Source organism: Callithrix jacchus, chromosome 10, assembly GCF_049354715.1.
Source record: "Callithrix jacchus isolate 240 chromosome 10, calJac240_pri, whole genome shotgun sequence".
NCBI lineage: Eukaryota > Metazoa > Chordata > Mammalia > Primates > Cebidae > Callithrix > Callithrix jacchus.
Genome location: NC_133511.1, coordinates 123,568,987 through 123,584,638, shown reverse-complemented (window position 1 = coordinate 123,584,638; position 15,652 = coordinate 123,568,987). Strand labels below are relative to the sequence as shown.

General features: G+C 49.2%; 1 protein-coding gene across 7 annotated transcripts in view; it reads right to left on the bottom strand.

The window, feature by feature from the left end:
* Positions 1-279: 279 nt before the first annotated feature.
* DPP3 (dipeptidyl peptidase 3) overlaps positions 280-15,652 on the bottom strand; it is a 30,018-nt gene continuing 14,645 nt past the window's right edge. For all 7 annotated transcript variants that reach the window (XM_035263403.3, XM_054241078.2, XM_035263404.3 and 4 more), the window contains 6 exons: positions 14,380-14,442; positions 14,160-14,284; positions 13,900-14,020; positions 12,382-12,561; positions 5,836-5,998; positions 280-856 (listed from right to left, as the gene is read on the bottom strand). In XM_035263403.3, the coding sequence (XP_035119294.3) occupies positions 684-856; positions 5,836-5,998; positions 12,382-12,561; positions 13,900-14,020; positions 14,160-14,284; positions 14,380-14,442 (825 nt within the window). In that variant the 3' untranslated portion in view covers positions 280-683. The remainder of the gene's footprint in view (positions 857-5,835; positions 5,999-12,381; positions 12,562-13,899; positions 14,021-14,159; positions 14,285-14,379; positions 14,443-15,652) is intronic.

Below are 15,652 nucleotides of genomic sequence, written 5' to 3'. Positions count from 1 at the left end.
TGAGCCAAGATTGCACCATTGCACTCCAGCCTGGGCAACAAGGGTGAAACTCCGTCTCAAAAAAAAAAAAAAAAAAAAAAAGAAATGCCACAAAGGAGGGCTGCAAAAATCATGCTGTGTTCAGCTCTGTGACTGTATATCCTCATCTAGAGACAATGTCAACATCTTGTTGTGGAAGGGAGGCTTTCCCTCTCCCCAGGCCTTGAGCCCATCACCCTCCTGCTGGGAGCAAATGAGAAGTCAGACAAAGGCAAGGAGGAGCCACACACGCCGCAAAGATGATGGTTGTCTCTGATATTTATTTGTCTGGTTATAAAATTAATATGTGAGGAGCATTGGATTTGGTGAGAAGGTTTTGAACCCTAGCTGTCACGTGTCTCTTGTGGGATCTAGACCAGTGACTTCTCAGAACTGCCATTTCCTCATCTGGTAGACGGGATGGTGAACCCTGTCTTGCTCACCCCACACATGGCAGTGCAGATGAAATGAGATCAGAGGGGAAGCACTTGGCAAGCTGGAAAGTGCTGACAAATGGAAGCGGTGTCACCACCCTCAGCTGAGGTAGTACCAAGGTCCATGCTCCTGCCCCTTCCGCTCCCCTAGCCCCTAAATACACACATGAATGGAGGGCCACTTGCAGCCTTGGTTTGATGGAGTTGGGGGAGAGGCCACACACATCTTCCTCAAGCCTGGCCAGATGGGGCCTCACTGGGGCCCTTCCAGAATCGGGCATCGGCTGTGGCCAGCTGGGTGAGGATCTCCTCCAGCTCAGGCCCATCCTCTGGGAAACGCTCAGTGAAGGATCGGATGAGGCCAGCAGCTGAGGCCTCGTATTCCAGAAGCTGCACATCTGAGCCTGGGGAGGAGAGGGAGAGAAAACAGCGGCAGGAAAGGGTCTGAATTGGGATACTAAATCATCATAATAGTCTTGATAATCACAATCACAGCAGCAACTGTTTCCTACTGAGCTCTGCAAAAAAAAAAACAAACACCTGTGCTCTACATTTTAGGTTAATTACTTCATTTAATCTTTACACTAACCCTGTGAGGAAGGAAATACTACAGAGGGAGTATTAAATGCATGGCTACTTTCATTCATTCATTCATTCAGTCAGTCAAATAAAGATTTAGGCTGGGTGCGGTGGCTTATGCCTGTAATCCTAGCACCTTGGGAGGCCAAGGCGGGAGATCACCTGAGGTCAGGAGTTTGAGACCAGCCTGGCCAATATGGTAAAACCCTGTCTCTACTAAAAATACAAAAAAATTACCCGGGTATGGTGATGTGTAGCTGTAGTTCCCAGCTACTTGGGAGGCTGAGGCTGGAGAATCGCTTGAACCTGGATGGCAGAGGTTGCAGTGAGCCGATTGTGCCACTGCATTCCAGCCTGGGTGAGACTCCATCTCAAATAAATAAATACATACATACATGCGTACTAAACTAACTAACTAAATAAATAATAAAATATTTAGCTGGGTGCAGTGGCTCATGCCTGTAATCCTAGCACTTTCAGAGGACAAGGTGTGTGGATCACGAGGTCAGAAGTTCAAGACCAGCCTGGCCAATATGGTGAAACCCTGTCTCAACTAAAAATACAAAATTAGCTGGGCATGGTGGTAGGCACCTGTAATCCCAGCTCCTCGGGAGGCTGACGCTGGAGAATTGCTTGTCCTGGGAGGTGGAGGTTGCAGTGAGCTGAGATTGCACCACTGCCTGTGGTACAAAGTGAGACTCTGTCTCAAAAAAGAAAGTTTTTATGGTATATCACCATCTCAGCCTTTGAAAATCCTAACTGTTCTTCAGATCTAGTGGGAACCACCACTTCTTCCCTAGAACGTTCCTGGATACTCTTGAAGATGGATGCGATCTTCCCTCCTCTAAGTGTTTAGAGTTTTGTTTATATCTTTTGGCTATTCATTAACATTTCCCTTGTATGATGATTTATCTCCATATCTTATCATCCCCAATAAGCTGTGATCACCTTTGGATCCCCAGTGGCTCCTCCATAGCTTGCACAGGGCTAGACATAACAAAGCAATTGATGATATTGTCCACATGGCTGACATGATTTGTTAATGCACTCATTTGGATCTATAAGAATCTTTTTTTTTTTTTTTTTTTGAGATGGAGTTTCACTCTTGTTACCCAGGCTGGAGTGCAATGGTGCGATCTTGGCTCACTGCAACCTCCGCCTCCTGGGTTCAGGCAATTCTCCTGCCTCAGCCTCCTGAGTAGCTGGGATTACAGGCACACGCCACCATGCCCAGCTAATTTTTTGTATTTTTAGTAGAGACGGGGTTTCACCATGTTGACCAGGATGGTCTTGATCTCTTGACCTCGTGATCCACCTGCTTCGGCCTCCCAAAGTGCTGGGATTACAGGCTTGAGCCACTGCGCCTGGCCGAATCTTTTTTTTTTTTTTTTTAATAGAGACAGGGTTTTGCCATGTTGGTCAGGCTGGTCTTGAACACCTGCCTCAGCCTCCCAAAGTGCTGGGATTACAGGCATGAGCCACCAGGCCTGGCCTCATTTAACAGTTACTGAGCAGCTCCAGTGTGCCAGGTTGTACATGAGGCACTGGGGTATGCTGCTCCTGCCATCATGAGATGTGACCAGCAAGAAAATGGGCAAGTGTGATGGGCACATGAAGAAAATGAAGCTGGGTGGCAGAACAGAGAGGGACTGAAGCAGGTACTTTAGGTTGAGGGGTCAGAGACAACCTCTCTCACAAGGTGCCATTTTACAAGGACCTGAAGGACAAAAAGAACCAGACAGGCAGCTGGGCGCAGTGGCTCACGCCTGTAATCCCAGCACTTTTGGGAGGGCGAGGCAGGTGGATCACAAGGTCAGGAGTTTGAGACCAGCCTGGCCAACATGGTGAAACCCCATCTCTTCTAAAAATACTAAATTAGCCAGGCGTGGTGGTGCATGCCTGTAATCCCAGCTACTCGGGAGGCTGAGGCAGGAGAATCACTTGAACCTGGGAGGCAGAGGTTGTAGTGAGTGGAGATTGTGCCATTGCACTCCAGTCTGGGCAATAGAGTTAGATTTGGTCTCAAAAAAAAAAGAACCAGACAGGCAAAGATCTGGAGGAAGATCATGCCAAGCAGCGAGAACAGTCTATTCAAAGGCTATAGGAGTGGAGCGAGCTCAGGGGGTAGAAGAAACAGAAGGGTCAGGAGCCTGGAGGACAGGGAGCCGGGGAAGAGGCAGTGAGGCTGGCAAGGGCTGGGGCCAAATCCCGTAAGCTTCTTGAGGGCATGGAAAAGCATCTAGAATGAGCCTTTTTTTTTTTTTTGAGAGGGAGTCTCGCTTTGTCACCAGGCTGGAGTGCAGTGGCGCAATCTCAGCTCACTCCAACCTCTGACTCCCTGGTTCAAGTGGTTCTCCTGCCTCTGTTTTCTAAGTAGCTGGGATTATAGGTACAGATCACCATGCCCAGCTAATTTTTGTATTTTTAGTAGAGATGGGGTTTCACCATGTTGGCCAGGATGGTCTTGATCTCCCGACCTCACAATTCTCCCGCCTCGGCCTCCCAAAGTGCTGGGATTACAGGCGTGAGCCACAGCGCCAAGTCAAGCATCCTAATAAATGCTTTTTCCCCTGGGCATGGTGGCTCATGCCTGTAATCCCAGCACTTTGGGAGGCTAAGGAGGGTGAATCACTTTGAGCTCAGGAGTTTGAGATCAGCCTGGCTAACATAGAGAAACCCCATCTCTACAAAAAATATAAAACTTAGGTGGCTGTGTAGTCCCAGCTACTCGGGAGGCTGAGGCTGGAGAATCACTTGAGCCTGGGAAGCAGAGTCAAGGTCTGCAGTGAGTCAAGGTCGCACCACTGTACTCCAACCTGGGTGATAGAGTGAGACCCTGTCTCAAAAAAAAAAATAAATAAATAAAAATAAATAAGGCCAAGTGTGCTGGCTTACGCCTGTATTCTTAGCACTTTGGGATGCCAAGGTGGGCAGATCACTTGAGGTCAGGAGTTCGAGACTAGCCTAGCCAACATAGCAAAACCCTGTCTCTACTAAAAAAAATACAAAAATTGGCCAGGCGCGGTGGCTCACACCTGTAATCCCAGCACTTTGGGAGGCCGAGGCAGGTGGATCACGAGGTCAAGAGATCGAGACCATCCTGGTCAAGAAGGTGAAACCCCGTCTCTACTAAAAATACAAAAAAATTAGCTGGGCATGGTGGTGCGTGCCTGTAGTCCCAGCTACTCGGGAGGCTGAGGCAGGAGAATTGCCTGAACCCAGGAGGTGGAGGTTGCCGTGAGCCGAGATTGTGCCATTGCACTCCAGCCTGGGTAACAAGAGTGAAACTCCGTCTCAAAAAAAAAATACAAAAATTAGCCAGGTGTGGTGGCAGGTGCCTGTAATCCCAGCTACTCAGGAGGCAGGCCAATCATTTGAATCCAGGAGGCAGAGGTTGCAGTGAGCTGAGATTGCACCACTACACTCCAGCCTGAGTGACAGAGTGAGACTCCATCTCAAAACAAACAAACAAACAAAAATAAATAAATGCTTTTTCCTCACCAATAGTAGGTAATGACGTTCTACAAATATTATTCTATTAAACTCTCATAACTGCCCATGACAATGCTTTTTTTTCAGAGTTGAGGTCTTGCTCTGTCACCCAGGCTGGAGCACAATGGTACAACCATAGCTCACTGCAGCCTTGAACTCCTGGGCTCAAGTGATCCTCCCACCTCACCTTTTCAAGTAGCTGGGACTACAGGCAGGGGACACCACACCTGACTGAACCACTCTTTTTATTTTCTTTTCTTTTTTGTTTTTTTTTAAATAAAGACGGGGTTTCACCATGTTGGTCAGGCTGGTCTTGAACTCCTGACCTCAGGTGATCCGCCTGCCTTGGCCTCCAAAGTGCTTGGATTATAGGCGTCAGCCACCATGCCTGGCCGACTCAGCCACTCTTAATCTGATTCTTGGCTCCTCTACTAAAAAGGAATAATCCTTGTGCAAATTACTCTCTAGGCCTCAGTTTCCTTACCTGTAAAATGGAGATAACAAAAATGCCTACCTTATTGGGCTATTGTGAGGGTTTAAAAGGTGAATCCCCAGAAAGCACTTAGAAACCACAGGAAGGAATCGAGGTTCACTATAATATCAGCAAGCAATCCACACTGGCTTTATGAATGAAGACACCGAAGTCTAGAAAGGCCAGGTGACTAGGCCAAGGTCACAGGGCAGTTCTGAAGCTGGGGCTGTAACCACTCCATAACATCACATTGTCTTAGGTGTCTCAAGTGACAAGTATCAGGAAAGATGAGTCAAGGGGTGAGAGGAAAGTGAAGGCAGTAAGGTGCTGGGGCCCGAGGACGTTTGAATATGAAGGGTACAAGTGCCACGAAGCCAGGGCTAGGCTCTGGTGCTGTCGCTTGAGAAGGAAGAGGGATGATGCAGCTGTTGATCACCATCCCGGATGTGACTGAGTCACAGTGTCCCCTGGGTTTCACTAGGCTTGCTGGGTCCCAGCTCCCTCCTGACCTGACCCCTAGCCTGGGTACCCAACAGGTCTAATTCTTTGGTACGAATGCCTGGCTTCCCCGTCTGCATGTTCTGCTATCCTCTGCTCTGGTGGTCTTCTTCAGATCTTCTGTCACTGTCTTACAACCTGTATGACCTTGTGTTTGTTGGGGGTTGGTGAAGTGACAGAAACCAAGATTGGGGCCTGAGGTTTGGCATGGGAAGGACCCTGGAGGTGGGACAGAAAGGAAAGGACCATGCTGGCTGCTCTCCATGAGCCCCTGGGTGGGTTCTTCATGCTCCCCATAGGGCCCCGTGTGGTCCCCATGAAAGGAGCTCAAGAGTCCATTACCTTCAAGGCGAGTGTTGGGCTGAACGATGAGCTTCCGAGATTCCTTACGCAGCAATACTGTGTCCCGGAGGGTGAGGAAGCACTCGGGGGGCGCATCAGTGACCGCTGCATACCCCTCATACAGGGCCCGGCCTCCAGCCACATCCCCTGTGGACTTCAGCACCTGTGGGAGGATGGAGTAAGTGTCTAGGATGGGCTCTGCCACAGGCCATAGCTGATTGTGCTCAGCCCTGGACAGTCTGTGCTATGGTTTCAAGGTGTCCCCTCCAAAATTCTGGTGTTGAAACTTATGGTTAAGTTTCAACCTAACCATTAAGGCTTCTTCCTCATGAATGGGATTAAGGCCCTTATAAAAGAGGCTTCAGGCTTAGTGTGGCAGCTCACACCTGTAATCTTAGTACTTTGGGAGGCAGAGGTGGGGGAACAGTGAGCCCAGGAGTTTGAGACCAGCCTGGGCAACATGGAAAGACCCTATCTCTATTAAAAAAAAAAAAAGAAAAGAAAAAAGAAAAAGGCTGGCTATGGTGGCTCATGCCTGCGATCCTGGTACTTATGGAGGCTGAGGTGAGAGGACTGCTTGAGCTCAGGAGTTTGAGACCAGCCTGGACCACATAGTGAGACCTTGTCTCATCTCTAAATAAAAAGAAAAGAAAAAAAGAATAAGGAAAACAGGCTTCATGCCCGTTTGGCCCTATTGCCATTTTGCCTTCCACTCTGTGAGGCCATAGCATTCCTCCCATTCCTCTCCTCCAAAGATTTTGGCAACGAGGTATCATCCTGGATAGAAGGGGAGAGCAGCCTTCACCAGACAAGAAAACTAGCTGGTGCCTTGATCGTGGACTTCCCCACCTCTAGAACTGTCAGAAATACATTTCTGTTCCTTATAAATCACCCAGCCTCTGGTATTTTTTTGTGTTACAACAGCACAAAACGGACTACGACACTCTGCAAAGTGCTGGGCCCTGTCACTTACAGGCGGTGTAACCTTGGACAAGTCACGAAACCACTCTGAGCTGTTATCTCTAAACAGGAATAGCTCTGCTCTCCCTCAGTGTTACTGTGCTGAACGAGTGGGAAACGCAGATCAGTGATGAGCACAGACTAAATGCTCACAAAATTAAAGCTAATGTTTCTTTTGTTTGATTATCTCATTTGACATGTAGACAAGGCAGGTATTATCATTACTGTTTTTTTTTTTGAGACAGTGTCTAACTCTGTCACCCAGGCTGGAGTGCAATGGTGTGGTCTCACTGCAACCTTCACCTCCTGGGTTCAGGTGATTCTCTTGCCTCAGCCTCCTGAGTAGGTGGAATTACAGGCTCCTGCCACTACACCTGGCTATTATTTTTAGTAGAGACGGGGTTTCACCATGTTGGCCAGATGGTCTCAAATTCCTGACCTCAGGAGATCTGCCCAGCTTGGCCTCCCAAAGTGCTGGGATCATAGGTATAAGCCACCACTGACCACCATTACCCTTTTTAAAATAAAACATTTCTGGCTGGGCGTGGTGGCACACGCCTGTAATACCAGTACTTTGGGAGGCCAAGGCTGGTGGATCACCTGAGGTCAGGAATTCAAGACCATCCTGGCAAACATGGTGAAACTCCGTCTCTACAAAAATACAAAAACTAGCCAGGCATGATGGCAGTGCCTATAGTCCCAGCTATTCAGGAGGCTGAGACGGGAGAATCACTTGAACCCGGGAGGTGGAGATTGCAGTGAGCCAAGATCACACCATTGTATTCCAGCCTGGACAACAAAGTGAGACTCCGTTTCAAACAAACAAACAAACAAAAAAAAAGTAAAATAAAAATAAGAATAGACTGGGCACAGTGGCTCATGTTGGTAATCCCGGCACCTTAGGAGGCCAAGGTGTGCGGATCACGAGGTCAAGAGATCAAGACCATCCTGGCCAACATGGTGAAATGCCATTTCTAATAAAAATACAAAAATTAGCTGGGCATGGTGATGTGTGCCTGTAGTCCCAGCTATTTGGGAGGCTAAGGCAGGAGAATAGCTTCAACCTGGGATGCAGAGGTTGCAGTGAGCCAAGATCGTGCCACTGCACTCCAGCCTGGCAACAGAGCGAGACTCCACCTCAAAAAAATAAATAAATAAATAAATAAAATAGAAATAGCTGGGCATGGTGGCTCATGCCTGTAATCTCAGCACTTTGGGGCCAAGGTGGGTGGATCACCTGAGGTCAGGAGTTTGAGACCAGCCTGACCAACATGGAGAAACCCTGTCTCTACTAAAAATACAAAATTAGCTGGGCTTGGTGGTGCATGCCTGTAATCCCAGCTACTCGGGAGGCTGAGGCAGGAGAATCACCTGAACCTGGGAGGGGAAGTTGCAATGAGCTGAGATTGCACCATTGCACTCCAGTCTGGACAATAAGAGCGAAACTCCATCTCAAAAAAAATAAAATAAAACATTTCTTACACAAACAAGATACAGTATGTATGCTGTAAAGAACATTAAAACAGACACTCATACAACCACCACCTCACTTCAGTGAGTTCAGCTGCTTTTCTGCTCGAGTGCACCCTGTGGCTGCCCCCATCGAAGGAAACCACTGTCCTTAATACATACTTTTTTTTGAGATGGAGTCTCGCTCTGTTACCTAGGCTGGAGTGCAGTGGCATAATCTCAGCCCACTGCAACCTCTGCTTCCTAGGTTCAAGTGATCCTCCTGCCTTAGCCTCCTCTGTAGCTGGGTCTACAGGCATCTGCCACCATGCCAGCCTAATTTTTGAATTTTTAGTAGATAGGGGGTTTCACCATGTTGGACAGACTGGTCTCAAACTCCTGACCTCAGGTGATCTGTCCACCTCAGCCTCCCAACGTGCTGGGATTATAGGAATGGGCCACCTGGCTTGGCTGCTTTTTGAACTGTATATATTCTGATTTGCTCTTTCTGCTTGGATTACATTTGAGATTCATTTGTGCTAAAACATGCAGCTATACTTTCCCTTTTCACTGCTATGTAGTCTTCTACTTAAAACACACAATCTCTTCCACAGCTGATGTGTAATTTAGTGCTTTTTTTTTTTTTGAGATGGGATTTTTACTCTTGTTGCCCAGGCTAGAGTGCGCAATCTCAGCTCACTACAACCCCCACCTCCTGGGTTCAAGTGATTCTCCTGCCTTAGCTTCCCAAGTAGCTTGGATTACAAGTATACTCCACCACGTCTGGCTAATGTTTTGGTATTTTTAGCAGAGATGGGGTTTCACCATGTTAACCAGGCAGGTCTCAAACTCCTGACCTCAGGTGATCCACCCGCCTTGGCCTCCCAAAGTGCTGGGATTACAGGTGTGAGCCACCGCACCCACTGGTGGTTTTTGCTGATAATGCTGCCGTGAACATCCCAGTGTGTCTCCTGAGGAACAGATGTAAGTTTTCCCAGAACTGATTCTGTGCAGGATCCTTCCGGATTCCGTGCAGGTCACAGGAATGCTCAACTTTAAGAGATGATGTTACTGTTTCTTAAAATTCCTATGTAACACAGCCTTCCAGAAGCGCAGTGGATGCAGTCCTCATTGCTCAGTCTACCAAGTAGATGCTGCCAGTTGTTCATTTCTGCCATGCTGCTGGGTATAAATTGTAATTTATGCAGCTTAGGTTCAGCTTGCCTGATTACTAACGAGGTTGAGCATCTTCCCTGAGTTGGTCAAGAGCTATTCATTTTCCTCTTCTGTTCATTTTTGCTTATTTTTCTGGTGACTTTTCTTCTTCCCTTTTTTTTTTTTTGAGACAGTCTCACTCCCTCACCCAGGCTGGAGTGCAATGGCGTGACCTTGGCTCATTGCAACCTCTGCCTTCCGGGTTCAAGTGATTCTCCTGCTTCAGCCTCCTGAGTAGCTGGGATTACCGGCGCCTGCCACTATGCCTGGCTATTTTTTTATATTTTTGGTAAAGGCAGATTTTACCATGTTGGCCAGGCTGGTCTCAAACTCCTGACCTCAAGTGATTCATCTGGCTCGGCCTCCCAAAGTGCTGGGATTACAGGTGTGAGCCACTGTGCTTGCCCGAAAAGTTCTTCGTGTATTTTAGATATGAACTATTTGTTAGTATAGCAATCCCCACATATATATGGAGGATATGTTCCAAAACCACGCAGTGGCTGCCTAAAGCATGGATAGTACAGGGCCCTATGTATACACTGTTGTTGTTGTTTTGCCATATATACACACCTATGAGAAAAGTTTAATTTACAAATTAGGCACAGGAAGAGGTTAACACTAACTACTAATACAATAGAACACCTGTAACAATATAACATAATAAAAGTTAGGTGAATATAGCCTCTCTCTCAAGGTATCTTTTTTTTCTTTTTGAGGCAGTGTCTCGCTCTGTCACCCAAGCTGGGGAGCCGTGGTGCGATCTCGGCTCACTGCAACCTCTATCTCCCAGATTCAAGTCATTCTCATGCCTCAGCCTCCTGAGTGGCTGGGATTACAGGCACCTGCCAACATGCCAAGCTAATTTTTGTATTTTTAGTAGAGACAGGGTTTCGGAACATTGGCCAGGCTGGTGTTAAACTCCTGACCTCAGGTGATCTGCCCACCTGGACTTCTCGAAGTGCTGGGATTACAGGCATGAGCCATCGCACCCAGCCTAAAAATATCTTGTACTCTACTGCGGCTACCTGCAGCTGCAGAAAGCAAAACTGTGGATAAGTGGGGACTAACCATATGTGTTGTAAAAACCCTATCCTAGTGTAACGGGGACTGACCATATGTGTCGTAGATACCTATCCCGGTGTAACGGGGACTGACCATACCTGTTGTAAATACCCTATCCTAGTGTAACGGGGACTGACCATATGTGTCGTAAATACCCTATCCTAGTGTAACAGGGACTGACCATATGTGTCATAAATACCCTATCCTGGTGTAACAGGGACTGACCATATGTGTCGTAAATACCCTATCCTAGTGTAACAGGGACTGATCATATGTGTCGTAAATACCCTATCCTAGTGTAACAGGGACTGACCATATGTGTCGTAAATACCCTATCCTAGTGTAACAGGGACTGACCATATGTGTCGTAAATACCCTATCCTAGTGTAACGGGGACTGACCATATGTGTCGTAAATACCCTATCCTAGTGTAACGGGGACTGACCATATGTGTCGTAAATACCCTATCCTAGTGTAACGGGGACTGATCATATGTGTCGTAAATACCCTATCCTAGTGTAACGGGGACTGACCATATGTGTCGTAAATACCCTATCCTAGTGTAACGGGGACTGACCATATGTGTCGTAAATACCCTATCCTAGTGTAACGGGGACTGACCATATGTGTCGTAAATACCCTATCCTAGTGTAACGGGGACTGACCATATGTGTCGTAAATACCCTATCCTAGTGTAACGGGGACTGACCATATGTGTCGTAAATACCCTATCCTAGTGTAACAGGGACTGACCATGTGTCGTAAATACCCTATCCTAGTGTAACGGGGACTGACCATATGTGTCGTAAATACCCTATCCTAGTGTAACAGGGACTGACCATATGTGTTGTAAATACCCTATCCTGGTATAACGGGACTGACCATATGTATCGTAAATACCCTATCCTAGTGTAAGACTCAGCACCTTCTTTATAGTAACTTATGATTAATATGTTATTTTTTCTCTTTTAGAGGCAGAGTTTAGCTCTGTCGCCCAGACTAGAGTATGCTGGCATGATCAGGTCTCACTGCAGCCTCTACTTCCCATACTCAAGCAATCCTCCCGTCTCAGCCTCCTGTGTGGCTGGGACCACAGGCGTGCATCACTACACTTGGCTGCTTTTTAAATATTTTGTAGAGATGAGGTCTATGTTGCCCAGGCTGGTCTTAAACTCCTGGACTCAAGGAGTCTAGCCTCCCCAAGTGCTGGGATTACATGCCCAGCCAAATTGGGCATTTTTATTGGTGTACAAAGTTCATATTGTAACTTCAGCATCACTCACACTATTTCTTATGGCTTATCAAACCTTCTCTCTGGGGCTGTTTCTTCTTCCTAAATTATATCCTGAGGAAGTTTTGTTACTGAGGGTTTAGTAATGGTTAACTGTTTTTGTTTGTCCAAAAATGTCCTTCATTCTTAAAAGATGTCCTTATTCTTTTTTTAGAGATAGGGTCTTACTCTGTCACCTAGGCTGGAATGTAGTGGTGCAATCATGGCTCACTATAGCCTTGACCTCTCAGGCTTACGCGATCCTCCTACTTCAGCCTCCAGAGCTGGAACTACAGGTGTGCACTACCAAGCCTGGCTAATTTTTGAATTTTTTATAGAGATGAGGTTTTGCCAAGTTGCTTGGGCTGGTCTCGAACTCCTGAGCTCATATGATCCACCTGCCTCGGCCTCCCACAGTGCTGGGATTAAAGGTGTGAGCCACCCGATGTGCTCACATGTTTACTGGCTACCCTTCCTCACTACAGCAGAAGAAATTGCTCCCAGCTTATTCTCTGTGCCTGGCACATGGTAACACTCAGTGCCCCTGGAGAGGTTGGTGGGGGGCCCCCAGGTGAGAGGCTTTTGCTTACCTGAAGTTTCCGCAGGAAGCGCTCTAGGGCAGGCTTGCCCACAGAGTGGATTTTGCTGCGGTCGAGGCGGACCCGGGCATCTGGGCGCCCATCGGAGCCTGTGGTGGGAGTGATGGTAACGAGTCCCTCACCAGCCTCTAGCAAGACTCTCAGGATCACAAACCGGGCCTGCATATGGGCCTGCCGGGCGGGGGAAAGACATTTGCAGCCTGTATCAAGTGCTTGGTTCTAGGCCTGGTCTATAGTATATGCTCATTAACTGGCAACTGTTACTGTCAATCTCCCTGACCCTGTGGGTCCTTTACTGCTTATTACCCTCCCCTCAAATGCGTCCTCCTTTCTCAGCTCACAGAGAGGGTAGGCTGCCCTCGGAGACAGGAAGGCCATTTCCAGGCAGGACCTGGTACCTGTGCTTCCCGTGTCATCCACTGTGACCCCTGCTGCTCCAGATTCCCCCCTGAACACAGCAGCTACCCTCTCCAGGGCCCCCAAACACTTCTTCCTCCACAACCTTGTTTGTGCTCAAAAGTGGAACGAAGTAGGCACCATTATCCTGTTTACAGATGATAAAATAGAGGCCCAGAGAGGTAGAGGGACTTCCTTAGGGTCGCACAGCTAGTAGAGGAAGAGTCAGGACTCAGACCCATATTCCTGGACTCTAAATGACATTACATCACCTCCTCAAACCACGCCCATCTGATTTTGTCAAAAAGTGTCTGTTGCTTACCCTATGTCCAAAGGACACCTAACTGGGCGGTGGCGTCGAATGGCCCCAGAGGCACCCCGAGGATGCAAATACTGGCTCTGACACTTAGCGGCAGGTAGCTTCATCTCCTTGTGCCTCAACTTCCTCATCTCTAAAATGAGGATAACAATAGCACCTACCTCCTGGGGTAGTTAATTCATGGAGGGTGCTTAGAATTGTGTGTTGCGGCCGGGTGCGGTGGCTCATGCCTGTAATCCCAGCACTTTTGGAGGCCGAGACAGGAGGATCACGAAGTCAGGAGATCGAGACCATTCTGGCCAACATGGTGAAACCCCATCTCTACTAAATACAAAAAAAATTAGCCGGGTGTGGTGGTGTAAGCTTGTGGTCCCAACTACTCGGGAGGCTGAGGCAGGAGAATTGCTTGAACCTGGGCAGCAGCGGTTGCAGTGAGCCAAAATTGTGCCACTGCATTCCAGCCAGGCAACAGAGAAAGACTCTGTTTCAAAAAAAAACAAAAAACAAAAAACAACGAATTGTGTGTGGCACAGAGTGCATCAACTGCAAGAAGTCCTAATAAAGTCACCTCGTCTGATTCGCCCTGAATGGTGGCTGGGGAGAGTCCTACTGCCATTTCACAAAGAGGAATTCTGGGGCTCACAAGAGTGATGTGATCTGCCCCTAAATAGTGGAGTCTGGGATTAAACCCAGTTCATCCGCCTTAAAGGTACAGCGGTCCCATCCTTGCACCCTGATCTTGGCACCCACTGCAGGCTCCCTTCTGCCTCCTGGGGGCTCCACCCAGGACCCACCTGTCGCCAGTTGGAGGCCTCAGGTGTGTAGAACTCCAGAGCAAGCAGCCCGGCCCGAACCATGTTGAGCCAGTTCACGTAGATCACATCCTCCGCATCAGCCCCCTCAAAGCCAAAGATCCTGTGGGAGGGGCAGGCAAGTGGCAAATGGTCAGAGGCTGCCCTGTGCCCCTCCCACCAGCCACCATCACCCACTCTCCACACCCCCAGCGCTGGCCACCGCACTGGGACAGCCCGCCCCTCAGCCCTGCTGCTCTTACTCCAGCACTTGCGGGTGGAGACAGAGGTAGAGCCCCACGCTCTCAGCCCGGCACTCTTCGTAGCTGGAGGCAATGGTGCTGAACTTGCTGTCCCACGTCTCCCCAGTCCGATACCAGCTCTGAATCTGGAAAAGGAGCTGGACTGTCAGGCTTAGAGTGGTCAATGCCCCACTGGTGCCCACCCTCCCAGTACCTGGGGCTCCGCCGAGGCCTCCCTCACCTGCTCGCCCGTCTCTGGGTTGATCACTGTCTCCTGGTCAAAGTTGAATGCTCCTTTTTCATCCTGCAGAACACAGAGCGAGTAAGGGAAAGGCACACCCCCGGCTGGGTCCAGGCCTCCAGCCCCAGAATCCATGGGCCTGGAGAGTAGCTCAGAAAGGCAAGTGGGAGCACAGGAGCGGGTGGTGGGAGCAGCAGCTCCGTCCACACACTGATGCCTGCACGGCCCTGAGCCCTGTGACGCTGGCTGCCTCCTCAGAGCCACCAGGAACGTGAAAACCAGAGCTGCCTACCCCACCGCACAGAGAGGAAAACTGAGGGCCAGACAGGGGAGGGATTCATCCCAAGTCCTGTGAAGACGCAGATATGGTGTCTCCAGACCCCAGTGGGAGATGCCCCAAACATGTAGGCCAGAGAACCCAGCTGTGCCCACCACGGGCTTTCGGCCCGGCTCCTGGCACTGCCAGGGGTCACAGTGTCACCCTCACCCTCCCATAGCGTGCTAAGCATCTTTCAGGCAGCATTCTTTTAATCCTGACAACCACCCTCTGAGGACAGTGCTATTATTACCCCACTTCACAGACAAGGACACTGAGGCTCAGAGCCTAAGGGCCCCAAGATGGAGTCAGAGCACACAACCTCCGTGGACACTGTCTATCAACACTAACACCTGCTTGCTGAGGACCTACTGTGTGCTAGGGCTTACTGTCTGTCTTCACTTTTAGTCCTCACAACAGCCCACACAGTAGGGGTCAGGAACCTCATTTTACAGATGGGCCAACTGAGGCTCAGTGAAGGAGCTGACTTATCTAAGGCCACAGCCTGGATAAAGCCTGGACAAGGCGCTCCACCAGACTGCTGCCCCAGCAGCTGCTCTCTGCATCCTCCTGACCCTGGGGCCCAGCTCCAGCCCTTCCCCATCCAGGGAAGCAGCCCCATCCCTGGGGAACAGGACCCAGCCAGAACCCCACCCTCGGAGGGGAGGGTCCACACCCTACCCCACCTCTGGTCAGCTCCATGCTGGGGGTCCACAATCAGCTTTTTCAGCCCCCCACAAAAAACTGTCTGTGTTTCCATATTCCCTGGGTAGGTGTGGAGGGGGCATCAGCCACTCTGGCCGGCTGGCAGGAAGGGGCTGCTCTAGGGAGAAATGGCTCCCTACAATACCTGGAAAGGCCCAGGCTCCACAGAACAGCAGCGCAAACAGCACTGCCGCCTCAGATGAGAGTACCAGAGATGCCCCCTGACCCAGCGTCTGTCCTGGGGCTGCTGGA